This window comes from Siphateles boraxobius, unplaced genomic scaffold, assembly GCF_051911475.1.
Source record: "Siphateles boraxobius isolate OS27281-9 unplaced genomic scaffold, OSU_SipBor_1 22, whole genome shotgun sequence".
In the NCBI taxonomy this organism is placed as follows: domain Eukaryota; kingdom Metazoa; phylum Chordata; class Actinopteri; order Cypriniformes; family Leuciscidae; genus Siphateles; species Siphateles boraxobius.
Window position 1 is genome coordinate 24,312,910 of NW_027508833.1, and position 27,010 is coordinate 24,339,919.

The 27,010-nt window shown below is 38.0% G+C and overlaps 1 protein-coding gene across 1 annotated transcript; it reads left to right on the forward strand.

Moving 5' to 3' along the window:
• Positions 1–431: 431 nt before the first annotated feature.
• setd3 (SET domain containing 3, actin histidine methyltransferase) lies at positions 432–26,658 on the forward strand. Its single transcript, XM_077239224.1, has 13 exons — positions 432–531; positions 2,054–2,181; positions 2,821–2,913; positions 3,806–3,954; positions 4,700–4,772; positions 7,207–7,463; positions 15,084–15,142; positions 16,358–16,472; positions 18,626–18,700; positions 19,619–19,785; positions 20,869–20,954; positions 21,517–21,677; positions 24,049–26,658. The coding sequence occupies exons 2-13, from the start codon at positions 2,079–2,081 to the stop codon at positions 24,511–24,513; spliced, it is 1,803 nt and encodes a 600-aa protein (XP_077095339.1). The 5' UTR covers positions 432–531; positions 2,054–2,078; the 3' UTR covers positions 24,514–26,658.
• The last annotated feature ends 352 nt before the right edge of the window (positions 26,659–27,010 follow it).

Here is a 27,010-nt window from a genome sequence, read left to right on the forward strand (position 1 = left end):
TACTGTATGTTATAGTTATGTTACGTTTTATATGTTGTTGCTGTGATTGACATTTTCCTCCGCGAATCACGTTGGGCAAACTTTATCCTTTTATGGTCACTTTATGAAACCAAAGTAAACTTCCAATCGCAAGACACACAAGACTTTACTGTTTGTGTAGTCAACCCAACCTTGTAAACCAGACCAAACAGACTCCTCTCACCATGCCTCTCACGACCAGTGAAGTCACGACAAACGGGTACCGCCTTAGCGAAAACCAATAGATACGTAAAGTTTCCCGAAGTGAAATACATTTACACTTTAACCAATTGGCTCGCACGTATGCAGTTGCGTATGTAACATTAGCCAATTAAAATTCGTTTTTGGACAAGCTTAAGGCGGGATAAACGCTTCAATGGCCCAATCCGCTTTTTTAGAAATCTTATTAGGGCGTGGCTTTGTCTCTGAAGAAAGGTTAGGTTTTACCAGTAAACCGAGCTGAAGAGGATTGAATTCCAGGTTGACAGGAGGATCCCTGCAGTCAATTGGAAGGTAGTTTTAGTATATAATATGATGTTTGCATATACGCTTGAGGTGTGTATAATTAAACAACATATAATACGTCACATGCATGTAAATGCGTGGCAAATGTACACTGTAAATGGTGTCAAATTCAGCAAATTGCGAAACACAAGCATGCTGGTTATTAACACATTGAATGTGTCTCAAAAACTAGTGAGCTAACTACCTAGACAGCATATCTGGGCGTCGTAAGCGAGCTTGAAGTGATGAGTAAGTTAACTCACGCTTCCCAAAATGTTCTTCAACGTTTTGAAAGCTGTCTGTTTCAAACGCGTTTATGATATCCTAAAATGAAGTCTGTGTAGGCAGCTAACCAGGATTCTTGGGCCAGGAACAGACAGATAACGTTAGCTAGATGAATAGGAATGGATGGATTTGTATGTTAAGCTTTTAATTCATGCATTTGATCACTGGACCAACAGTGTTTAAAATGAAGACTGGCATGCTGTGTAGTGTGCAGTGTGAAGCAGGTGATCATCTACTGGTGGGTTTGAATATATGCATTGGCCAAGGCCAGTTATTTTAAGGCATCAAGCTGCTGATATTATTATTTAATATATTCTGATATTCTATTCTGAATATTGATTTGTTGAGTTTGTTTTATGTTGCGTGTCTTTGCTGTCAGCCAGTATAATTGCATTGCTTCTCCTTTTCTCTGATGGTTTCAGTGTTAAGTAGCTTACTTTTAAGTGTTTCAATCCAATTTGCTCTTCAGTAATACAATTGTGCCTCTCATTATTTTTTAAATGGTAGGCTTTGGGTGATTTGATATATCCAGATGGAAATATCCAAGATTTAAGCTTTGACGTCTTCTGGAGTCATCTGAAAATCTGACAGTTCAACTGGCCATGCATATTGTGTATTATGTATAATGGCATTCTATATAAAAGTCAGTTTATGCATGTATGATTGCAATCATAAACAGTGCACCAGTGGAGCTTTCAAAACGTATGCTTTACCATTGAAATATTCTTGCAGTTTTGTACGTTGCCCAAATTTGCACAGGTAAAGAAGCCAGACAATTTTTGAAATATGGGAACAGCTGCCATATGACTCATTTATTGAATTGAACTACATACAAGCATGTTGTGTTTGATTAGTTTCATGTAAGGCACATACTCATTGTTTACAATAAAGTACCTGATTTAGTGTCCTTTGGCTTGCTGTAGCCATCCGTTTAATCCCTCACAGAGACCATTAACCTTTCTTGGCAGTGATTTCAGATTCAAAGATTATTTGGATGTGAAACAGTCACATGTTTCTACCATTTAGTTATAAATATACAGTACCTAGTCCACTACACCTAAATATTTATAAGAAGTGTGGAGTGACTGGAGTCCAGTACTTCTCAGACTGTTGGCTCAGTTACTGTACAGCCTTGTAGGCTGCATAAAGGAGAATGAAACCTGGTCACATTTTAGCATTTTTTTTAACTTACTTTTTACTGTAATTAAAAGTATTTATTTTTGCTTTCAACTTGCATTTTTCACAGCCATCCTCTCTCCCAGACCAGCAAGATGGGCAAAAAGAGCAGAGTGAAGACCCAGAAATCAGGGACCGGTGCCACAGCTGCGGTTTCTCCAAAAGAGATGATGAATTTAATTTCTGAACTTCTGCAGAGTGAGTATAAAAGCATTCTTTATGGCTGTATTCCTGCTCTGAAAATACTGTTGCAATGATTTTCTCTCATGGATGCGTGCATTGCTGGTACACAAAAAGGCTTTTGTGATTATTCCATAATTGCATTACATGATTGTTGTAATATTTGTTGTGGTGTTAAAGATGCAACTGGATCCTGAAAATTAAACATCTTCCATGTGAATGATTTCCTAATGTATAAGTAAATCTATTTAGTATTTAATCATCTGAAGCTTTTATACAAATGGAGCCTCCTGAGGTTGTGCTCAAGGGTGCGGTGGTACTTCATGGAATCATTTGGTCATCAATCTACATTTTTAAACTGTACATCAAACATCTCTCCGAAATAGCATGTCATTTTGGGAAGGACATGCATTTGTTTATATCAAAGACAATTTGCGGTCTGTGCTCTTGTGCAAGGACTTTTACCAGGCCGATAGATGCCGCAGCATTTTACAAGAGCAGCCGGAAGAGAAAATGAATCTGCCAGCATTTGGTTACTCTAGGAACTTTAGCACTTAGCTATTTTCCCACAGTCCCCTTTTGGATTCTGTTGATCCAAGCATAAGTGATTGATGAATATAAATTATTGGAACGTTTTCTTTTCTTTCCCCCATTCAGAGTGCAGCAGCGCTGCTCCCTCTCCTGGGAAAGAGTGGGAGGAATATGTTCAGATCCGAGCTCTGGTGGAGAAGATCCGTAAGAAACAGAAAGGTGCATTATTGCTTCACATGAATATAATTTAGCAGTTCTCGAGCTTTTATGTAGCGTGGTTTTCCCTTTGATTTGCCATTGGCTTTTGTTAAGTATTTAACCATCCTATTTGCAAGAATAAAGAGGACGGAAAAACAAATGGTGTGGAACTTTTTAATAGTTTATCCAGGTATGAAATTAATTCTGTCAATTACTTGCTCTCATTACTTTTTTTTTCTGTGCATAAGCACAAAATGAGATATTTTGATGTGTGTGTGTGTGTGTGTGTGTGTGTGTGTGTGTGTGTGTGTGTGTGTGTGTGTGTGTGTGTGTGTGTGTGTGTGTGTGTGTGTGTGTGTGTGTGTGTGTGTGTGTGTGTGTGTGTGTGTGTGTGTGTGTGTGTGTGTGTGTGTGTGTGTGTGACATGATGAGGGCGAGTAAATTTTGACGGAATCTTAACTACCTTTACCAGCAACATAAAAGAGTACAAGAAAACTTAGCATAAAAGATGGCTTGTTGTACATTTCTTTATTTGATAGAATGATTTTGATAACAAAATGCACATTACATAGAGTAAGTTGATGAAACAAACACAGAAAGAGCTCAGTTATACAGAGATGTAAAGACTTCAGAATGATTCTATCACATTGCTTAATAAAATACTCAGTGGGAGTCTCTGAGATGTGCATTTAGAACACATAAATATCCATTAGAATAAACGTTAGAAAGCACATTATGCAGTAGGATACACAAGAGTAATAGGTAGCACCGTTTAGGTTCACTTGTGTGGTATTACAGCAACATAATACAGCAGAGTGCCATTGAATAATGGAATTCATTACAGAGAGAACTACTCACGCTGATGTTCAATATACATACAATAGCTAAATCAACTTGTGTATTATTTCCACAGGGATGTCTGTATCGTTTGAGGGAATCAGGGAAGACTTTTTCTCCGAGCTGATGGTCTGGGCCGCAGAATGCGGGGCTTCTTGTGATGGTTTTGAGATTTCCAACTTTGCAGACGAAGGATATGGTCTGAAGGCCACTAAAGATATTAAGGTTGGTGTTTTTACTCACCTTGTCCACAGACAGTTTGATGATAAGTTGGATAAGTCAAGACTACTTAATAATTTTTTCAGGTTTTTTTTTTCCCCATGTTGGATACTTTTATTTATTTATGTATCTTTTTGTGATTAATTGTTTTTACAAGCTGATCTGAGAGGCTATTTGTCTCTAAATTGGCTCTTAGCCAAATTAAGGTACAATATGAACCAGGCTTCGTGCTGATAGTGTTTTTAGCATCACACACACACTTGAAAATTATGGAGATTAGATCCCTTGCAAATTATATGTGCGATGTGCTTGCTTTTTCTGCCACCTACAGAGCGTCCTGCCATATTTTCAGTTGAATGCTGAAACGAGTAACCCAACTTGTACTGTTTATTGGCACTGGCAGTAGAATTATTATTATTTTTTTATTTTTTCCCCCCATTAACCTTGTTAGTGCTTTTGGAGGGAAAGTTTTTAGTGCTCAGTGATACATGGAGGTTAAAGATTGGTCATATTTTACCTCCAGACTTGATTAGGTTCAATATTTGGGTGGTTCTTTTGCTAATTGTTATTTACAAAATGTAGTTTTACACAAGATTTCAAAAAAATCTATTTAAAATATTGGAATTTGAATGTGTCTGGAAAGAACTAGCCCTGTAATCAAGATAAATCTTTATTCAATTGTACGTTGTAACAATAGGTGATTTTGAATTTATGTTTTTGACCATGTTATTTTCATTTGTGTCCATTTCAGGCTGAGGAGCTGTTCCTGTGGATCCCTAGAAAAATGCTGATGACTGTGGAATCCGCCAAGAACTCTGTCCTTGGTGAGTTCACATAGTGTAGCAATGTCAGTCTTTGACCTTAAACTCTTGACAATCACATGCAATGGCACATTGAAATGTGCAATGTTTCTCTCCTTGCATAGAACCTGGAGACCACAAGACATTTATATAAATATTGCCTTAATGTCCCAGGTTAAATATCTTTTAGCTCAACAGATGGTATTACATGCAAGTGTGCGGGGCAAACATGCAACAATTTTGTTTCTATGATATTTTTATTTTTAAATGATATTTTTTTATTTTATATTGTTATTTATTTTTATTTTATAATAATAATAAAAACAACTTATTTCTGTTGTATTTTAAAATTGTCCTTCTAACATGTACATCTTAATTAATATTGTGTTCACACTTAAAAAACATTAGATTTAGAACCAGTGCTGTTTTAGTATTATTTATACTGTTTACGGTTATATTATTAGCTTTAATTTTTATATTTTTCATTCTTTATTTTTATTTTAGTTTAGTTTAGTTTAGTGTGTGTGTGTGTGTGTGTGTGTGTGTGTGTGTGTGTGTGTGTGTGTGTGTGTGTGTGTGTGTGTGTGTGTGTGTGTGTGTGTGTGTGTGTGTGTGTGTGTGTGTGTGTGTGTATATATATATATTAGGGCTGAACGATTATGGAAAATAATCTAATTGCGATTTTTTTAACCAATATTGCGATTGCGATTTAATATGCGATTACTTTAAGTTCTTTACCTTCTGTATTAGTCGACAAAGACAAGCAATAAATCATTGTACAGTAGGGATGGGAATCTTTAGGCAGCTCATGATCCGATCTAATTTTTTTCTTATTAATTAATTTTAATAACACTTAAAATATGTATATTATTACATGTGTAAATATACATACTTAAAAAATATATATATATATTTATATATATATATAAACACATTTAATTAAACCAATTACATGTTAAGAATTTTAAATGGGCTATAAACTAATATAGCTTCAAAATATAAAAGCTAGTAAATAAAGAGGAACAAAAAAAACATTACAAGCAATAAACAAAGAGTGCTTTCAGTATTTAAAAGTAGGCTGTCTGAACGTTTTCCATTCAAGAGCTGGAGTGATTTTCCCCCTATACGATAAGCTGCATTCACACTGATGCACATATCTCTTTTGAAATTGTAAATGTGGTTTGTCCTGTTGGTTTAAGATATAACTGACCGTGTTTACATTAATTTCGCGTCAAAAGCATTTTGAGATGCAAGTACATTTAACCAATGAGTCGCTCACAGCCACATGCACGAGCGCTCTTCACAAAGCGCCTGTATTTTAAAATGTATTTAAAAGCCAACTGCATTCCAAAAGACATAAATAATGCCTTTGTGTAGCATTTGTAAGGAAAATTCCGGCGGCCAAGACCGCGCACTGCAAGAGTAACATCAAAGCGGCAAAACCTGTGCAATGAAGCCCGTGACTGTCCTTGTAATTCGCTTAAACCCCGAACTTTATGAAAGCTTATTTTTCGGAAGGTTCGAGCGGTGTCGTGTGTGTGTGCGTGTGTGTGTGTGTGTGTGTGTGAGAGAGAGAGAGAGAGAGAGAGAGAGAGAGAGAGAGAGAGAGAGAGAGAGAGAGATTAGAAGCAAGCAGAATACGGTTGTTTCTAAAGCACGCGCAGAGTCATCACGCATCTGTGTTTAAAACTAAGCTCAGACTCGATTCTGAAATTCTCTGAATCGATCTAGAATTGTTGGAGAGAGAATAAATAACACTATCACATACATAAAAAATAAACAGTTCTTTCTTGTATGCCAGACCTATGCGTAGCGTGCCAAGTTGATGCTTGATCTGCAGACTGCTTTTCTCTCGTGTGTCACGTGACCAGTGTAATCACAGCTTTTGCGGTTACAAAATCGTATTTCATCATATCGCGATATTATCGCAAATGCAATTAATCGTTCAGCCCTAATATATATATATATATGCATGCATACACTATATACTAAATATACTAAGTATATTTATAGTATATTTTAGTTTCGTTTTTATATACTTCTGTCAGTTGTATATTTTTATTTAGCTTTAATTTATTTTTATTTTAGTTTTAGTAATTTACTACTTTTTTTTTAGTAAAATTATTTTAAGTTTTCATCTAATATGTATATGTTGCTTCATTTCAGCTTTGTTAATTGCTGAAAATGTTTTTTAATAGTTTAACAATAACAACACTAGTTGTTATCCGAACCATCTGGACAGTGGCACATTTTCAAAATGTAACTGTACTGTGGTTTACATGACCCGATATAAACTTGAATTAACTTTCAAACAAACCAAGCTTTCTGCTCAATTAAACACGGGTCCACGTCAAAAAGATTACGTGAAAACAGCATAATTGCAAGTGAAAAGAATTAGTTCTGTTTTAATATCTGGAAACCATTGCAGACAGACCCCTAATTGAACTTTTATTCACAGGGCCTCTGTACAGTCAGGACCGGATCTTACAGGCCATGGGCAACGTGACCCTGGCTCTACACTTGCTGTGTGAACGGGCCAATCCCAGCTCTCCCTGGCTGCCCTACATCAAGACCCTGCCTGCTGACTACGACACCCCCCTGTACTTTGAAGAGGAGGAAGTGCGCCACCTGCTGGCCACACAAGCCATACAGGACGTGCTCAGTCAATATAAAAACACAGCGCGACAGTACGCCTACTTCTACAAAGTCATCCATGTAAGTCTCACAGCTATCTCAACTGTCTGTGTGCATACATATACACTCACCTAAAGGATTAGTAGGAACACCTGTTCAATTTCTCATTAATGCAATTATCTAATCAACCAATCACATGGCAGTTGCTTCAATGCATTAAGGGGTGTGGTCCTGGTCAAGACAATCTCATGAACTCCAAACTGAATGTCAGAATGGGAAAGAAAGGTGATTTAAGCAATTTTGAGCGTGGCATGGTTGTTGGTGCCAGACGGGCCGGTCTCAGTATTTCACAATCTGCTCAGTTACTGGGATTTTCACGCAGAACCATTTCTAGGGTTTACAAAGAATGGTGTGAAAAGGGAAAAACATCCAGTATGTGGCAGTCCTGTGGGTGAAAATGCCTTGTTGATGCGAGAGGTCAGAGGAGAATGGGCCGACTGATACAAGCTGATAGAAGAGCAACTTTGACTGTAATAACTACTTGTTACATATGAGGTATGCAGCAAAGCATTTGTGAAGCCACAACACACACAACCTTGAGGCGGATGGGCTACAACAGCAGAAGACCCCACCGGGTATCACTCATCTCCCCTACAAATAGGAAAAAGAGGCTACAATTTGCAAGAGCTCACCAAAATTGGACAGTTAAAGACTGGAGAAATGTTGCCTGGTCTGATGAGTCTCGATTTCTGTTTAGACATTCAGATGGTAGAGTCAGAATTTGGCGTAAACAGAATGAGAACATGGATCCATCATGCCTTGTTACCACTGTGCAGGCTTCTGGTGGTGGTGTAATGGTGCGGGGGATGTTTTCTTGGCACACTTTAGGCCCCTTAGTGCCAATTGGGCATCGTTTAAATGCCACGGCCTACCTGAGCATTGTTTCTGACCATGTCCATCCCTTTATGGCCACCATGTACCCATCCTCTAATGGCTACTTCCAGCAGGATAATGCACCATGTCACAAAGCTTGAATTATTTCAAATTGGTTTCTTGAACATGACAATGAGTTCACTGTACTAAAATGGCCCCCACAGTCACCAGATCTCAACCCAATAGAGCATCTTTGGGATGTGGTGGAACGGGAGCTTCGTGCCCTGGATGTGCATCCCACAAATCTCCATCAACTGCAAGATGCTATCCTATCAATATGGGCCAACATTTCTAAAGAATGCTTTCAGCACCTTGTTGAATCAATGCCACGTAGAATTAAGGCAGTTCTGAGGTGAAAGGGGGTCAAACACAGTATTAGTATGGTGTTCCTAATAATCCTTTAGGTGAGTGTATATTCATTCATTCTTTTCATTCCTTCATTTGGCTTGATTTTTCATTTAGAGTGTGAAAAACGAAAAAGTTACTTTCAACCACAATCTTAACTGAGTCTGATTGATTGCACTACCAAAAAAAAAACATGAATACATTTTTAAAAACTTTAAGTCATTAAAACCTCTTGTTGATTGCCAAATGCAATGTGGTGTGATTAAATGTTTTATGGGTCAATTGGTTATTGCATAATGTTTTACATATATTTACCCACTTTTTCAAAGAAAAATAAGCACCTACTCTCACATTTTCAGGTACACATAAGTACAAAATTTCTTCAGTAAATTCATAGAGTTCATACTCGTACGTATGGCAGTTTTGATGAGTGCGGCGACTGATAGCCCTATCGGTGTCTCGTGAACTGCAAGCCGTTTGAGTGCAGGGTTTTTTAAGCAGTCAGTGTGACAAGCTATTCAGACTCTCTAGCCACATGAATAGCTGTCCTTTACACTGCTGTCTGTTGAGGTGAGGAAATTCAGTTTTAAAAGGATCCCTGCTGTTGAAGGCACATTGGAGATGGGTAAAAGGAGCTTTATAATGCCCTCTTGCACCCAATTTCAGGGCCCCTGATAAGCTGCCATTGACATGGCTCAGAGATGGTGCTGCAGTGGCAATCTTTGACCAGCAGGGGGAGATGTTTATCCCTCAAAGTAGTGTTCAAAGCAAAACAAAAGTGGGCTTGAATCAGTTTTTTTTAAATAAATGCATGTCTGAGGTTTTAGATTTTAGTGCTAGAAAAAAATGATATGCTAATGATAAATCTGATATTATACTTTTTGCTCTGTTACAATAAGGACTTAGAAATTATATAGAAATAAGAAATTAAATAGAAATGTACTTTTAGCCTATAAAATCTTCTTGTCACTTCAGAAGTAAAGATTTCTGATTGTAGATATTTCATTGAAACTAAACAACAAGTTTTGATTTTGCATAAGTCCAGTCAAATGTCAATGCTTAATATTCTGTTGTAGCATCACCTGATAAGTACTAGGATGTATTTTATTTCCACTTTGTTTACAAAAAGTGCATGATATTACTATAAAATGTAATTTCAGTGTTATGCAAATGTTGAATATGCAGACACATTGAAATGGCAGTTAATTTCAATGGGCCTGTGATCTGTCCAATACGTTTTATCCTGGTTCTTGGACCTCCTCTTAGCTAGTAAGGAAGCAATAATATGCTCTTCCCAGTTCTCTCCAATTTTCATTTGAAATCTTTGCTGGTACATTTTGTTTTTTTCATTAGATGACTGTCAATTAGGGAAAAGAAACTAATATTTCACATTACTGTCAAGATAAGGCATCAAATATTCATGCAGATAGTCAATGTATTTGTCATTTCGTCTGCAAATCTGTTGACATTTTCTTTATTAAATGTTTTCTAGTTTATAAAAGGGGGTGGGAGTGTAATTAGGAGCTGTATTATTGTTTCTCCGTTAATAACTTTAATCAAGTGTATTTATACTGTTTTCTATACAGAGACTGAGACAAATAACAGGAAACACAATAAACTGAAATATATGCATCTGCTACGTTAAGCCGTCGGCATCAGTCATCCGAAAGTTAATCAATTTGTATATTCAGTGTACGATTTCAATTTGAATATGTAGTCCATTAGGTGCCAGAAGTGAGTTAAGCTTCCAAGGGTACTGGTCTAAATGAAATGTTACTTCCTTTGAAACGAACTTGGTAAAGTTTGTATTGATAAAATAAAGCTGGAGGAACTGATGACCTCTTGGCGTAATGAATTTCACATTGATCACGCCGAGTAAACCTTTTAATGGACAGAAGGATTCATTCTCTGCGTTCTAACAGGAGTTCAGCGTAAAATGAACCTAACTCTTTTTGTTCATATAAAGCTCTGTGGAGTTTTTTTTTTTTCCAAAGATGTTCAGTTGAGGGGGAGGGTTGTTTTTCCAGCCCTTCGGTGAGTGTCCTGTCCGCTCCTCTCCTCTCCTCTCGGCTCTTCAGGTTGGAGGCCAGTGTCACTGTAATGTCTACTGTCAATGTCAGGCTCTCTTCTGAGGCGGCCGCAGATGACCGGGCTGGAAAATTAGCTTGTCGCATTGGCTTTGAATTGAATTGACCTGAATGTACCTTCCACACATGACTGACAACCCCCCCCCCCCCATTCTACTTCCTCCCACTGCCAGCTTTATCTGGTCCTTGCCCCCACCCCCTCCTCTCCTCGAGAAGAAGTGAGAAAGCAAGGCCCTTCACCTGCTGGAATTGAGGAGCTTTTTATATATTTGCCTATGTGAAGAGGGATAGGCTGTTGTCAACGCCGAACGCCCTCGGAGGAGTATCCAAGCGTCTCCCGTGTCCGCGGGGGACCAATGATAACCGTACCCTCCTCATTGGGGCCGGATGCCTGCGTGTGTGGGGGAGGTGAACCTCATAAGGTGACCCCGATATGCAGCGAATGCAAAGTAACCTTGGTGTGCTGCATCTGCCGTTGTTGATGAGAAATGAACAGGGTCCCAGTGGTATGCTCTCATCCCACCCCCTCTCCCTAAACCTGAGAAGATATCTGTCTGACCTTCCTGATGCAGCCCGGAAAATGAGGGAGAGTTTGCGACGATGTAGACATGCGTCTGTTTCATCATTTTCAGTAACGTGCACAAAGTCGAGAATTGAAACGTAACAGAAGTAAGAAGTTAAAAATCAATCCTTTTAGAACCTCAGCATGCACACTGATCAAGCTCTCTAATACCGACCAGGGCGGCGAATGGGGTGCTTGGGGATCTCGGCTCCAGAAAGACCTCATGGAGGCCACCGGCCAATTAGCCGCGTTTCCCGCCGTCCGCGTTAAGGAGAGCAGGCACTCATGGTGGGAGCTTTTGTTTTCTAATTGATTTACAGGGCCGTTCCCCCCTCGTCTCTCTCTGAGCCGCGGTGCCATTGTGGCACATGATGAATTACCTCTCTCTGGTGATGCTAATGCATCACAAGCTGAACCTGCAGCAGTGCAGCTGCCCTTTATCTCCGAAAACTACACCTCATCAAACGTGCCGTCTAAAACTACCTCTGTTTCGTCTCAAACTACTTCTCTAGTCTTTACGTGAGCAAATTTTAAGTTTTTCAAGACTTCGAGGCCCTATCCTTACCCACAGGACTCCTGACGGACCTCCTCGTGGCCTTTCTGCAGCCAGGTTCGCCCTCCCCCCTGAGCTGTATCACTCTGTTCAACTAATTATTGCCTTAATTGAATCTATTACGGTACTTGGGCACTCGAGTATTTGGCTCTCAGAGGACTGAAAATATCATTAACTGCGCTTTAACCCTTTTCAGGTGGCCTGTAATGGTTACCAGTGATCAAAAGTGGGGTTTTTTCTACTTTGTTTAGCTGGCTTCAGCACATCTTCCTGCAAGAAGTCTGCGGAGAACTGCTTGACTCTCTCTGGAGATTTGCCCTATTACTTTCATCAAAACCTGTAATATGCTTTTCCACACATCCATACATGAACCACATCCCTTCATCTGCAATGTGAGGCTCAAACCCAGGACACAGAATTCTGACTTGCCGGCTTTACCCAGAGCTTATCTTTTAATGGTTGTCCGTCAGCGTATGTGAGCGATGCTACCAACTCAGCCTGATTCTTAGAATTGGGGTTGAAATTAAAGAAAGTGGTCAGGCTTTGCTCTGTTATGATGTCATGCTTTATGAAATCACAGCTGACCTGTACACCTTCATCCACATGAGTGTGTTACAACTTTGCCTGGTTTCTCACAGCAGAGGCAGCTGATGCACATGTTCTCACACTCTGCTGTAGGGCTACAACAATTTCAAAACTGGACTCTACTCTGCCGACACACTGAGTTACAGGCAAAGATATGATGTGACCACACTGTGTCAGTGTCAGTGTCTGTGGGTTCCAGAGCAGCAAGGGGGAATACAGGGCTCAATTAGTGTCAGGGAAATTGATTAATGGGGAGAGACGTGTAATGTAAAAGTTATCCTCTTCTTCTGAGCACTTGCATTTAATGCTTCTATTCCTCAGTTTGCGAGCCTAATGGTGCAGCTTGGGTTTGCGCCCTCTTTCCAGTTTGTGCACGTATGTCTCTGAGACATCTGTGAAGGAGCACACTACTTGGAAAAAATAAAAATTCTGTCTTCAATTACTCACCTTGTTATCGTTCCAAACTCGTATAACTTTCTTCCATTGAAAACTAAAGGAGATATTTTTGGAACACTAACTAAAGGAGTGTTCAAGCTGCTGTTGTCCTTACAACAAAATCATATGGTTTGCATTTAAAAGCACCATAAAATAAGTCTTTTAAAGATGCTATTCACTGAATTTTGTATATTCAAGCTTGATTAGTCTTGGTTGGTTACAGCAGGGATTCCCTAACTTTTATTATTATTTTTTTTTATTACTCTTATCAATTACTTTGTGTGCATTTTCATATAACTTTAAACCAATCAAGCGCAAGATGACCCACACACTTTACTGTGCTAAACACACGTTCAAAGCGCACAGAGAGAAAAAGTAATTTTAAACCATTCAAGTAAAAGAAGTCTCGCATGCTGTTTTCTTTGCTGTGCACACATCCAAAACGTACGCACAGAAAGCTGCCTCATACTTTAGAGTGTGAAATACTGAACTTGATTTCTCTTCCATGTCTATTTGTACTTGAATGGACAAATACACACAAAAATGTCAAAATATTCTTGTAAACACCATTGATTATGTCTTGAAGGAAGGTAAACAGTTGACAAACGCATGTGTAACAGTATATTGGATCCGTGCAGCTCTTAAAGTGACATCAGCCTAATATTCCTGCTGCCTTTAATCAAACAACAAAAGACAGAGAAAAGTTCTTGACTGAATAACTTTTGTAACTATATTTGTAATGTATATTTTATTTTTAAAGTGCAGTCTTTTTTACATTTGATTTATAGTTTCTGTACCTGAATACCTGAAAATCTTAATTTCTTTATTTCAATCATATCTTTCATTTGTGCGATTGATTTTTTTTTAATTACTGAGTGTTTACTTGTCTTTAATAATGCTTGAACTTTATATTAGTTAGGCTAGTTGTTTTTGTTATGGTATTTTTAAAGTGTTCTTTAGCCTCTTGATATGGTATTCAGCTACAATGAAATGTTTTACAATACGACTTAGAATAAATGTGAATGATAAAGTTTTTTTTTTTTTTTACTTTATTGGAATTGAAATTAGGGATCGATAAGAATCACAATCGATAAGCAGAAATTCAAACGCTAAAATTCAAACAGTACCCTACTCATGAATTTGGAATCATCGAACGTGTCGATGTCAAACTTGGCACAACGTGTCTGCATGAACCTTGATCAGAAATTTTTCTTATTAGTGTAAAAACATCTGATAAAAATACATTTAAAATAGATTTTCAAACATTTGCTGAATGTTGATGTAACATTCAATTACATTTTTTTTTTTGCAGATGAAAACCATCATGTCAAAGAGACATCTTTATTATGGAGGTTATTTTGTATTCATATCTGTAAGTGATTTATATCTTTTGAAATCTGCAAAGTTCACATTTTCTTTTGTTGTTTTGTTTCCTGTGTCTGTTGGGCAATCTTATCACTCGTTCTGTGTGATGGACTGATCACCTGAGTCGTGATTATGATATTCGAGCACAAGCTTTTTGATGTACTGTGTTATATACATATCAGCACCATTACGGTTTTCACAGTACCTCATTGTGGAGTACAGTGCTTCATTTCACAGGACAAGCACCACACACACAGCCATGAGAGTACCTGTGGGGGGAAAAGAAGAATATCCTTCACTCTCAGCTTCATACCTACATCTATTTTTATGGCTCATTTTGCATGTTCAGGAGGGTGCTACGGGCCGGCTGAATTAGACCCTGGCATTCTTTGCTCCCTACCTTTTTTTCCTTTTCTTCGGGATTGTAGCTTTTTTTTTTCCCCTCTCCATGACACCCGCTGCAAATGAGCCCTTGGAGGGAGCGAGTCTGTGGCTTTAAATGTAGATTTCTGTGGCACCAGTGGCTCTCTGTCACACAAATTGATGAAGCAGATTTATGACGGCTGCTGGGCACAACAAATTAAGTTGACAGTGATGTATGGGGGGCTAATGCCACCATGATCCTTGCATAGCACCACTGGACGCTCTTTGCCTGGCTACACTCTTGTTAGGATCTGTTAGGCAGCCACATAATGAAATTCCACTGACTGATTTGTGTTTTTTTTCCCCTCTCTCTCTCTTTTCTTACCTCCATATCTCCTTCTCTCTGGTCCTTTACTCTCTTTTCTCCTTTTTCCTTCCATCCACTCTCTGTATTCTTCATCTTCAATTCCCAGACTCATCCGAACGCCAGCAAACTGCCCTTGAAGGATGCTTTTACCTTTGACGACTACAGGTTGGTTGAAATGTCCTACTATGTTAAAAAAAGGAACTTCTCTTCCCTGCTGAGGTTCAAAAAAGGAAAAGAGCGGGAAGATGAAATGTAGGTTGGTTGTAGGGCTACGCGATGGCCTTTAAAAATGAGGCGTTTGTTCTCATTGTTCTTTCATTAGCACCAAATTATCTTTGAAGGAATAATTTATCATTGGTCCCCTTTCATCTTCAGATTGTTGAATATGATGCAAGTCTGTGCTCCCGTTGGGTAATGTGTGAAGAGAATGGAATAGCGTCTTGTCACAGCTAATGTTGTCTTCGATAGACTTCAAGTTCCTTTTAATAAATTATGTCCAGATTATTTAGACTAGATAAGTAAGAATCTTTTTTTCTTTTCTAGACAAATTCAGATTTAAGGTCATTATATTGCCTGATGCAAGCTATTAAAGCAGCTGTATTCTGTACTTTTTTATTTATTCTGAAGTCCACTCGTAATAGAAGAAGATTTTCTCTCAGTTGTAATTTAGTTTTACAACACCATTTGCAACCCTCGCTTTGGCCTTAAGAATTAAAAAGGTAATTTTTATCCTTGTACATTTAGAAATGTTGTATGCAATTGTCCCGTTTTGATTAATTTTTGCAAATGAAATGCTCAACAGCGCTGCCTATTCAGAATACTAAAGGCTTTGGTGTGTAGACATGGGCGTTGATGGAATAAAGTCCAGATGAAATCAATATTGACCCCATTTACTTTGTTCGCACACATTACTAGACATTTAGTTCACAGAAAAAAATGAGTTATCTTCATAATCTTGACCAGAATATACTTAACCTCCAACCGTCTGCCTGCTCTGAGCAAGAGATGACATGGAGATGCTAAAATCAAGCCCTGTCTGCATTTTTTTCTATCTCTCATTTCAATATTCAATTTCATTCGGAAATGCATCACAATGCTGAAGTAAAATTGGTCGCAACATTCCGGTTCACATGGACTTTAATGTTCTAAAGGTTGTGACATAAATACCATGAAGATATCTGAATTACCTGCTTTTGCAGCTTAGTGTCCATACATTTTTTTGGGTAGACTGGAAATGGAATTTTGTTTTATTAATTATAAAATAGGTTTACATTTGATTCTTTGACTTTGTCTCCTGTTTTCCATTACATTTCCTTTAACATACAGCAATTTTAGTAGTGTTTTGAATCTGTAATGAAGTGATACAATTTTGTATATCAGGTGGGCAGTGTCTTCTGTAATGACTCGTCAAAACCAGATTCCTACTGCAGACGGAAGTCGGGTCACACTGGCCCTCATCCCTCTCTGGGACATGTGCAACCACACCAACGGCCTGGTGAGTCCACAGCACTGCTGCAAAACCAATACAGAACTCCCCGTCAAATAATTTAAGGGTAGCAGAAGGTTTTTGCAACCAATTCAGTTCAGCCATTTTTTTTATAAATATTCCTGCATGACATGGGCGTTTACAGTGCTTTCACTTGTATTGCAATCTTGAAGTACAGGGGGATAACATTTACTTTTAAGGAATGCGGGAGCAAAGTCTAATGTGATTTTTTCGGTAGATTATGCCTTCATCCCAAGGGATCTTTTATATTTATTTGGATAATTTGTCTTTGATTGTGCTCAGCAGCTCTTGCCACAGAGCAATATATCGCCTCTGTTCATATGACTCTGTAATGCACTTATATCCTCAAATGAAGTTTTGTTTCAAATTACCATGTGCATTGAAAATCACGGTCATTAAAATGTGTAATGAAATGTTTTTCTGGTAATCCCCAGGTTAAGGTTTAATAAAAACATATTGTATTTTTTGGTAGCAGTGTTTTTCGTACAATTTACTCAAAGATTATTTGATTTAGTTGATTTCTGAAGATTTTGAGAGATTTAATAGTGAAGGATTGTATTTGTTAGGGTGTGTTATTTTAATAGGTTGGCTCTATAACCATTAGTAAGTGCCATTTTATTTGTTGGTTTTGCCCTATTGTTTTGTTTCAATTGATCTTTTTCCCCACACACAGAAATATTAAATGAAATAGCCTTGCAGTTTTGGTTCCTAATTGTTTGTATTTAACATTTTAAGGTTGGGAAAAAATATAAAAACAGAAAGGTACAGGTTTTTGTTGACTCGAGCTCTGTTTTACACCTGATATTAAAATCTGTTTCCAGTGATCTGGTAACAAATGGACCATGAAAAGGTGTAAACCAAATTCAATAACAATGCCAACACTTGAACTGGGAAAAGTGAACTTTTGATGATGTCAGTAGACAGAAAAGTTTTAGAGACTATTTCATATAAAATAAGGTGGGACATTGTACTGCTTAATTATTGAAACTCATTCTCCATTTGTTCATGTGAAATATCATTCATATATATACACTACTGTTCAAAAGTTTGTGGTCTCATATGTCCTATCAGTGTTAAAGGGATAGTTCAACCAAACATGAAAATTCTGTCAGTATTTACTCACCCTCATGTTGTTCCAACCCCGTAAGACCTTCATTCATCTTCGGAACACAAATTAAGATATTTTTGATGAAATCTGAGAGCTGGATCACTCCTCCATACTAGTCCATAGGCTTCTTCAGGGATTGAAACTTGCCAGCCCCGAAAAGTTATTAAAGACATTGTTAAAATAATCCAAGTGACTACAGTGGCTCAATCTTAAGTTTATCAAACGACGAGAATACTTTTTGTGCGCAAAACAAAACAAAAATAATGACTTTATTTCAACTATTCATTTCCTTCTCTGTGGGCCTCGTGTCAGTTCACTAGTATAATAGAGTAAGCTTCTGTTGTTGTACGTCACACGCATCACCCACATGACCAGCGTAGGCCAATAGTGAGTCTACGTGTGACGTAGCTCTACTTAATCACACTAAGTTAACTGACTAGAGGCCCATAGAGAAGGAAATGAATAGTTGAAATACACAAAAAGTATTCTTGTCACTTGATAAACTTAAGATTGAGCCACTGTAGTCACTTGGACTATTTTAACGATGTCTTTAATAACTTTTCGGGACTGGCATGTTTCAATCCCTCAAGAAGCCTATGGACTAGTATGGAGGAGTGATCCAGCTTTCAGATTTCATAAAAAAATATCTTAATTCGTGTTCCGAAGATGAACGAAGGTCTTACGGGGTTGGAACAACATGAGGGTGAGTAAAATACTGACAGAATTTTAATTTTTGGGTGAACTATCCTTTTAAAAACGGTTGCTTTTTTCAGGATCCATTCATTATTATAAAGTTCAGAAGGACAGCTTTTTTGGAAATATAATTTTTTATAACGATGTGAAAGTGTTTACTGTCACTTTTGATCAAATTAATGCATTCTTGCTAAATAAAAGGTTTTTTTTCTTTAAAAAATTACACGCATGTATGCATACAGCTCTCATATATTGCTGAATCAGTATCTTGTAATAATATACCTGTAAGGTATATGACGTGACTCAAATGTTAAAAAGACTTTTTTTTGTTCTGTTCTAGATTACGACTGGCTACAATCTAGAGGATGACCGATGCGAATGCGTAGCTCTCAAAGATTACAAAGAGGGCGAACAGGTGAGTCTTACACCACAATCACAGCAGTTCGACTGTTTACAGGTCACAATTAGGATGACCATTGGTCTGTTACAACAGAAATATCTCGGACAGTTTCACATCTCTCTCTGCGATTGTCCGAAATCAGCGGTTGGATTTCGTTCCATGCACTGTCCACCTAATGCACTTGTACATTTTCAATTTCTATTTGCGCACTCTCACCTCGCGCTATTGCTCTATGCTTGTGCTTCCGTGATGCATTTATCAGCCAGCAGCCATTACGAAGGCCCGGGGGTAATATCAGAGCGGAGGCATTCAGATCCAGCCATGGGAGCGGATATGCAGGGCACACAGTGACAGGCCAGGTATAGTCCCCCCCCCCCCCCCCCTTTCTCCAGAATGTGAATTATTTGATAAGATTCGGAGAGACAGCCAGTGGAAGAAGAAAGAAAGTGCGGGGGCCGGCGTGTGGGACTCGGACAAGCATTGGGGGGAGTAGGAGGGGCTGTTTCGGGAGCGTCGCTCCGTACAGAGCCGTTTGATCCCTGATTCCTGCTGCTGATTTCGCACTGGGCCGGAACTCACTATGGAGAGGCTGAGAACAGGATTGAACTGTGCCTCTCCCTCGCCCCCTCTCTTTCTCTTCAGCACTATGTTTTATCTCTCTCTCTATCTCACACATTTTCCGCACAGTATTATCTGTTCATTTTGTGGATGTATTGTTGAGGGGAGGATGTGAGCTGTGTTTTGAGAGGACGGTAGTGTGGGACGGTAGTTTTTAGGGCTAAATTGACACTGTATAATGTTGCATCCATTCCCATAGACCTGTGCGTCCAGGTGTCCATGTCTACTTCCGCTATGAAATAAAAGGCAGTGCCAATTATGCTTTGTTGTAGTAATTTGTCGAATTACAAATTTCGTCCCTTTGTTTTCCCTCAGATCTACATATTCTATGGTACGAGATCCAATGCCGAGTTTGTAATCCACAATGGATTCTTCTTTGAGGACAACGCACACGACCGCGTGAAAATTAAGCTGGGTGTGAGCAAGAGCGAGCGTTTGTATGCCATGAAGGCAGAGGTTCTGGCACGTGCAGGGATTCCTGCGTGAGTATCCCGTACAGAAATGACACATGATCTATGTAGAGTCAAGTCTTTGACTAGCTTTTCTTTTTTATCAGTATTACTTTAGTGTTTAGTCTAGTTTTAATTCAATATAAACATATCTGACCTCATAATTGCATTGCCTAGATTATGTATTTATTAATTATATATAAATATACTATATATATATAGCTGATAATATTTTTTTTTATAAAGCTGATACATTTTCCCTCCATTATTATTTTCTTTAGTAAAGATGAGCCAAAAGAGGCAATGGAAAAAGTGTCATTTTTGCTTTTAAATTTTGCCATGATATGATTTGTTTTCCAAGGGAATAAGAAGTTTGAATAGCCATTTAAAGACATGTTACAAATAATGGTAATCAAGTTTTAGTTTGAGAACTTATTAATAATAAAACAAAGGAATTATTATTATATTAGCTGATAGATAACATCAGCACTGGAGGGCAATGTACTTGTAATTATTTTTATTTTTTTTCTCCATACATTAGAAAAGCTTTTTTTTCTCTTTTTGTAACTGTAATGTGTAAGGTATTTGAATCGCATGTTAACATCCGATTCAATCCTAGATGACTCAGTGGTTATACTGCTGTAATAATCATCATCCAAGTGTAACAGAATTACAGTGCTGTAAAACCTCTTCTATTGTGGCATAATACTATCAGTGAACTTTCTATCACACAGATCAATACCTTTAAGTCTCTAAAAAAAAAATCCACACAGGCCCATGTGAAATTACCCTTTGATTCAGGTCAGAGTCAAGATGCTTTTTTTCATCCCCCTGTAAGTCAGACAGGAAGAGGCCATAGATATGCTCCAGTAATTAAACGGTAAATTATAAATGATTGAGCGTGTTTTTAAAAATGCATCAAGTTCAGTGGCCTCTCATCGCTTCAGATCAATCAGTTGTCATGCGACGGGGAGCAGCGCTGCAGTCTCGTGCAGGCAGGAGGCTTCCATTAGCACCTGCCCGTTCCGCTGGAGTTAATTGGGGTTTAATTTGAGAAGGGGGTGGGGGGGGAGTCAGTTGGTGCTTTGAACCCTCTCTGGTTCTTCTCCTCCTCAGGTCCAGTATCTTTGCCCTGCACTGCAGCGAGCCGCCCATATCCGCTCAGCTCCTGGCCTTCCTGCGTGTCTTCTGCATGACTGAAGGTAAGAATCTTTTTTTTTTTTTTTTGATACCATCACGCCTGGCTCTAAGGTACACCAGTGGCCACCTATGGTCCATAAATCAGGAAGTGAGATGCCATATTCCATATCACATCCTTACACTAAACTAGACAGGACAACGAAGCCTAAACAAGTGCCCCTCAGGTGTTTAATTGATCAAGACAGTGTGGCAGATGTGTGGAAGGACTGATCCAGAGTCAGTGAAATATTTATTAGCATCCCATGTAAGAGAAGTTTTTGTCATAAATCCCATAAAGCAAGTCCATGTCCTCTGGCAAGACCTCTTAAGTCTGAGTTGATATATTATTCAGAATTTTTATGTTAATTTTTAAACGAAGCGCGGCCTCTGTGCTGGGGGCTTCTTTTTTACTGGTGTGACAGGATTCAGCGTTGTGCGCGTGCGAAGCACTCGTTCGGCAAGCCCTTTCATCTCGTTAGCAGCCGTGTAATCATACCTTACATAATCGCCACAGATCAGACCTGCCGGCTCACTTGCACAGCAGATTACTCCCTTAACTAGAGAGGTATTCATTTCTGATTGCAGAGGAACTCAGGGACTACCTGGTGGGCGATCACGCCATCAACAAGATCTTCACCCTGGGCAACACTGAATTCCCTGTCAGCTGGGAGAACGAAATCAAGCTGTGGACGTTCCTGGAAACACGGGCTGCGCTGCTTCTCAAAACCTACAAGACGACCTCAGAGGTGCTGGAACCATGTCAAACAATATCTGAACTTTTCACACAAATATTACAAAGCATCTTGAAGTTGTTGAAACATTTAAATTGCATGGGGAAGAAAGGTAGCATATGCTAGAAACATTTCATATTATCAGTTACACTTTATTTCTATAGTCCATTTTAGACATTCTACTAACTATAAGTGATTTTGCAACTACATGTCAACTCAAGCCCTATTCAGACTGACTAGTTTTCATGGGGGACGTTAGAGAAATTTGTGTTTCACAAGCGTACTTTGTGATTTTAAACACATCTTCAGTAAATAATTCCAGGGCGAATTACCTACTGTTTTTCGGCAAACTAAACGGTCCTCTGAGAAATCTAATCCTGTCCGGATGCTAATGTCTGCGATTGCAGACATTGTGCTTTATTTTCATTTCATTTCAATATGGATGGTATCCGACAAAAAAATTAAATTATAAAATTAATAAATTGAGCCAAATCGTGGAAACTGCAAAGACTGCCCATTTTAATATCACTGTCTAGTAAGATACTTCATCTAGATGTCTCTGCTCACTTACGTGGGTTAATTATAATTATCCACTTCTATAAATTCATGAAAAGTTTATTTAAATAGGGTTTTAATAATAAATTAAAGGTATATCAACAAGCAATTAATTAAACGCATACGTTATAAGTGATGCACACAAGCACAGCAGATAACCTTCTGTAACGCCCACATCTAGAAAACTCCCAATCCCACCTCTGGAATAAACACAGCCATGTTATTCCCCTGCTAATCGGTACATGAAATCACAGACGTCCGGTGATAACAATTGTAACACAAACATTGTTTAGAAAACTAGTCATGTCTGAATACAGCTTAACTAGATGTCAACTAACTCTAATAAGGGTATTAGTACGAAGTATATTAGATTGTTGGGTTAAGGTTACTTCTAGTCAGTAGATTGTCTGTTGGGGAGCATAAAAATAAAGTGCTAGCAGATATTAAGAAGACCGTATATTAATACTCTGTTGTCTGGTAGTTGACATTTAGTTGCAAAGGTACTTATAGTTAGTAGAATGTCTAAAGTGGACTATCAAAATAAAGTGTTGCCTTATTATCTATATGTTTATGGAAACATTTTTTTCAGTATTCTTTGAATAGAGCAGCATTTATTTAAAATGGAAAGCTTTTGTAACATTATAAATGTCTTTTGTTATGCATCCTTGCTGAATAACATGTAATAAATTCTTATACTGAAAATGTATATATATGTAAACTTTTGCTCACCAAAGCTGCTTTTTTACAGTGAAAACAGAATATTGTGAAAAGTATTACAATTTAAAATAATAATAAATAAATAATAATAAAATCATTTAAAAATGTGAATTTTTCACATCCAACAGCATTTATTTGAAATATAAATAATTTGTAACATTACAAATGTCTTTACTGTCACATCAAAAACAACAACTTTTATTTTCAAATAAAATTGTTATTTTTTTATTTTTTTATAATCATTCGTTCTTAAAGGGTAAGTTCGGCGTTTTACAAGTAGAGCCCTGTTTTAAGATCGTTTCTGATTAAATTGAACGGTTAAGATTAAAATATGAACACATGCTGCTGTCCCAAGAATTTTAGGTTTTTGTGTTAGCACCCCCCCCACTTATACAATGGTTTCATAGGGGCACTGGAACAATCATTCATATAAACGCATTAAACTTTAGTTTACAAAGACGTGAAACTCACCGAGTGGTCTGGGGTGTTCACTGATATGCTCACGCAAAAATCGCTGCAAAAGATGCTTTCTAACAGGTTTTATCGTAGTTTTTGGAAGGTCCACCGTTTTACAACGAACGGTAAAACACCTGTTGGAAAGCATCTTTTGCAGCGAATTTTTGCGTGTGCATATCAGTGAACACCCCAGACCACTCGGTGAGTTTCACGTCTTTGTGAACTAAAGTTTAATGCGTTTATATGAATGATTGTTCCAGTGCCCCTATGAAACCATTGTATAGGTGGGGGGGGTGCTAACACAAAAACCTAAAATTCTCGGGACAGCAGCATGTGTCCAAATTTTAATCTTAACCGTTCGATTTAATCAGAAAGGATCTTAAAACAGGGCTTTACTTGTAAAACGCCGAACTTACCCTTTAACCAAATTTTTACTCTTGAGGGCTTTGAATGTAGGTCATCCAATCAGAATTTAGAATGAATCCTCTGTTTTGTTTTTTTAACCATTTAGAAAACTGCTGAAAGTCTAGTGATAACTCATTTTGTAATCTAGCAGTTAATTTGTTACTGATTGTTAAACCATAATGGTCAAGCTAGCCAATATTAAAAAGAATATTGCTAATCATTATTTTAAGATCTCTGTTGTTGTCTTGATCAGGAGGATCGCTCCATGCTGGAGAAACCTGACCTGTCCCTGCACTCCCGCATTGCTATAAAGCTACGCCTGGCGGAGAAAGAGATTCTGGAGCGCGCCGTGTCCTGCGGTCAGGCCAAGCGCCTACACTTCCAGAAGCAGCTGGACGAAGGAGCCCCGCTGCCGCTCTATGAAGAAAGTGACATCGCCCTTTTGGAGAACGCAGATGCCAAACTCCCCATCATCCTGCGCAAACTGGAAGAAGAAGACGAGCACGTTCAAGGGGAGATGAACCTGGCCAAAATCAAGCCAGACGCTGCCTGCCTGGACTCCTCCAATTCCCCTGTTCTTAACGGGCAGTGTAAAGATCTCAATGGTACTCAAGAGGATCCTCCAGGAAGTGATGCAATGGTGAAAGGGTATGAGGTTGAGAAGCACGACCCGAGTACCAAACGAACTGAAGGTGAACCAAAAGATGGTGGCAAATAGTCATGACCAGAGCGCGGTGGCAATCTTAGTTCCTGCTATTTATTTATTTTTGTTTACGAGACTCACAAATAGGAGCAAACGCTTTCTAAACAAAAAATGCAGAGGATTTCAGTTTAAATGTTATTTTTTTTGTTTTTTAATAAATGCAGCTTAAGTATGAGCTAGCTCAAGCTATAAAAAGCCTGTTGTTTTTTTAATTTTATTTTTTGTTTCGTTTGAGTTTTTAATCAGTGCCACAACTTTTCTTTTGTAGTAGCTTCACTTGTGCTGCCAGAAACGTTCCTGGTAACAAAGTGAGGAAGTAACCAATCATATGGACTCCTGTCTAGATGAAGGCTTGCTCAGACTTCACAAAATGAAAAAAAAAAAAAAATCGAAGACTTTAACATGGTAACGTTGCCACGGATGTTTCTGTTTAGTCATCTAAAATGCTGACTTAGGGATTTTTACTTCTCTCTAACCAGCCGTTGCTGTAGATCATGGCAGAAACATGCTTGACGTTTAGTGCCGCTTGACAATCATTACTCTTTTATGTTCTGACATTGATCTGTGAAGAGATCATCACTGATGCACGTTAGTTACTTTACTCACATAAAAAGTAAGGTTACTGAAAGTCTCAACAAAGTGAACATTAGTTCCGGTTTTGAATGTTGTAACCTCAACCAGAGAATAAGAGGTTGTTTGTGGCCGTATGGTTACTCTTTGCTGTGAATGTAATTCTAAGTTTGTGTGTTAAAACCATTCACTCTTTAGTATGGTATATATATTCATTTTAATTCTTCTGTTCTAATGAACAATCTTGCAGTTAATGGACATGGAGACTGATCTCGGAGGACTAACTTCTCTCATACTGGAACTTTGGGAAATCTTTTTTTACTTATTTCTCCTTATTTTTAATGCAAGTATTAAGTATTTTATTTAAGTATTCACTGCAAAGTTCTCTCATTTGTCATGCAACTAATGTGGTCATCTTTAAGCCTTAACAAATGTCATTTAGTTGAAGTAGAAATATTGATCCAGAATGAAGATCTTGTGCATTTACAGATGTGCACCTCCCACAAGGCAAAACTCTGTTGCTGTCAACTTTTAAATGACAAAACATTGGGGACTATTAATCAATGGAACAGCTCACCCAAAAATGAAACCTCTACCATTATTCACTTACCCAAATGTTGTTTCAAATCTGTATTTCTTTGTTTGTTTTTTTGGTAGACCTTAAAGCTTAACATTGCAGCTGTGGTGACCAAGGGCCGTATCACCAAAAAGCTTCATGAAAGTGGTCCATAAATGATACTTGTGCACTATATTTCTAGTCTTCTGAAGCCATATGATAGCTTTGGGTAAGGAACAGACTGAAATTTAAGTGATTATTCACTGATAATCTTGCATCTTTTCCTCACACAATGCTATCGTTTGGCTATTTTTGTCTCTCTTTTTTATTTTCTTTTTTTTTCTTTTTTTTGGAGCTTTACCCCCCTTGGTCACTATGAACTGGAAAAGAGATGTGTAATTAATTCTTCAAAAAAATATTTAAAAATGAATAACAAAGTTGATTATTTTTTTATTTTTGATTAGTTTTATTTTTCATTTTTTTGCATTTGATCTAATAATATAAATAGCAGAATTATGGTTTGGTACCGCGTAAGGTTAAGTAAATAATGACTCCGTTTTGCTTTTTGGGTAACCTAATTGTTAAATCTTGAGTCTCTACCCAGTCACATGATTCATCAGTCATGACTTGTATGAGGTGATGAGAAATTAATCGAAATATGCCCCCAGTGTTTTGTTGTCCATTTGAAATCACATATGTTGAAATTGAAACTGCATTACTTTTAATGTGTTCTGCCCATAAACAGCACTGTTCAATATACTGTTCGGAATGGTTTGTTTTCGTTGAAAGATGTTTGAGTGTATGGAAACCTGCCACTTGTTCTTTCTGATTCTGTATATAGATTTATAGCTTTGGAAAGCTAACAGCTTTAATACACTTATTCTCAAATCTTTAACATGATCTAGCCATAAAGAAGATACATAGTGGATTGCACTCACTCCTAGTACATCAGTACGATTGTATAGGTAAAAGCCATTAGAGTCTGTCTATAATGACAAGTCCAAGATTAAAGTTGTGTGCATTTTTCACCTGAATCGAATAGGGTGGAGTGCTTTTCTTCAAATCTTTGACCTGTCTATCTGTCTTTAAGAGGGCCTTTAAAAAAAAAAAAAATCCATTAAGAGACATAAGGGCACTCGTCCATTGTCCTTTCATTCTTCGTTTCATTTGAAGGGGAAAAAAAGGTTTTATTTAATATATTTTTTCATTCTTTGCCCCCCAAGCCCCATTACAAATTTATAAAAGAAACATTATCTTGAATCATTTAATTCGGGGCAATTAAATTTTGAAATTCCACATTCATTATTCATGGGCTTCAAGATAAAACCCCTTTAATCCTTGAATAGATTATTATAATGGGCGATAGTGTGGGCAGTGGTAAACTCG

Excerpts from the sequence above, each read along its gene's own strand:
- setd3 (XM_077239224.1), top strand. The coding sequence starts at position 2,079 with ATGGGCAAAAAGAGCAGAGTGAAGACCCAGAAATCAGGGACCGGTGCC. Across the intron at positions 3,955-4,699 it reads AGGCCACTAAAGATATTAAG|GCTGAGGAGCTGTTCCTGTG; the intron begins GTTGGTGTTTTT and ends TGTCCATTTCAG. Across the intron at positions 16,473-18,625 it reads GCAACCACACCAACGGCCTG|ATTACGACTGGCTACAATCT; the intron begins GTGAGTCCACAG and ends GTTCTGTTCTAG.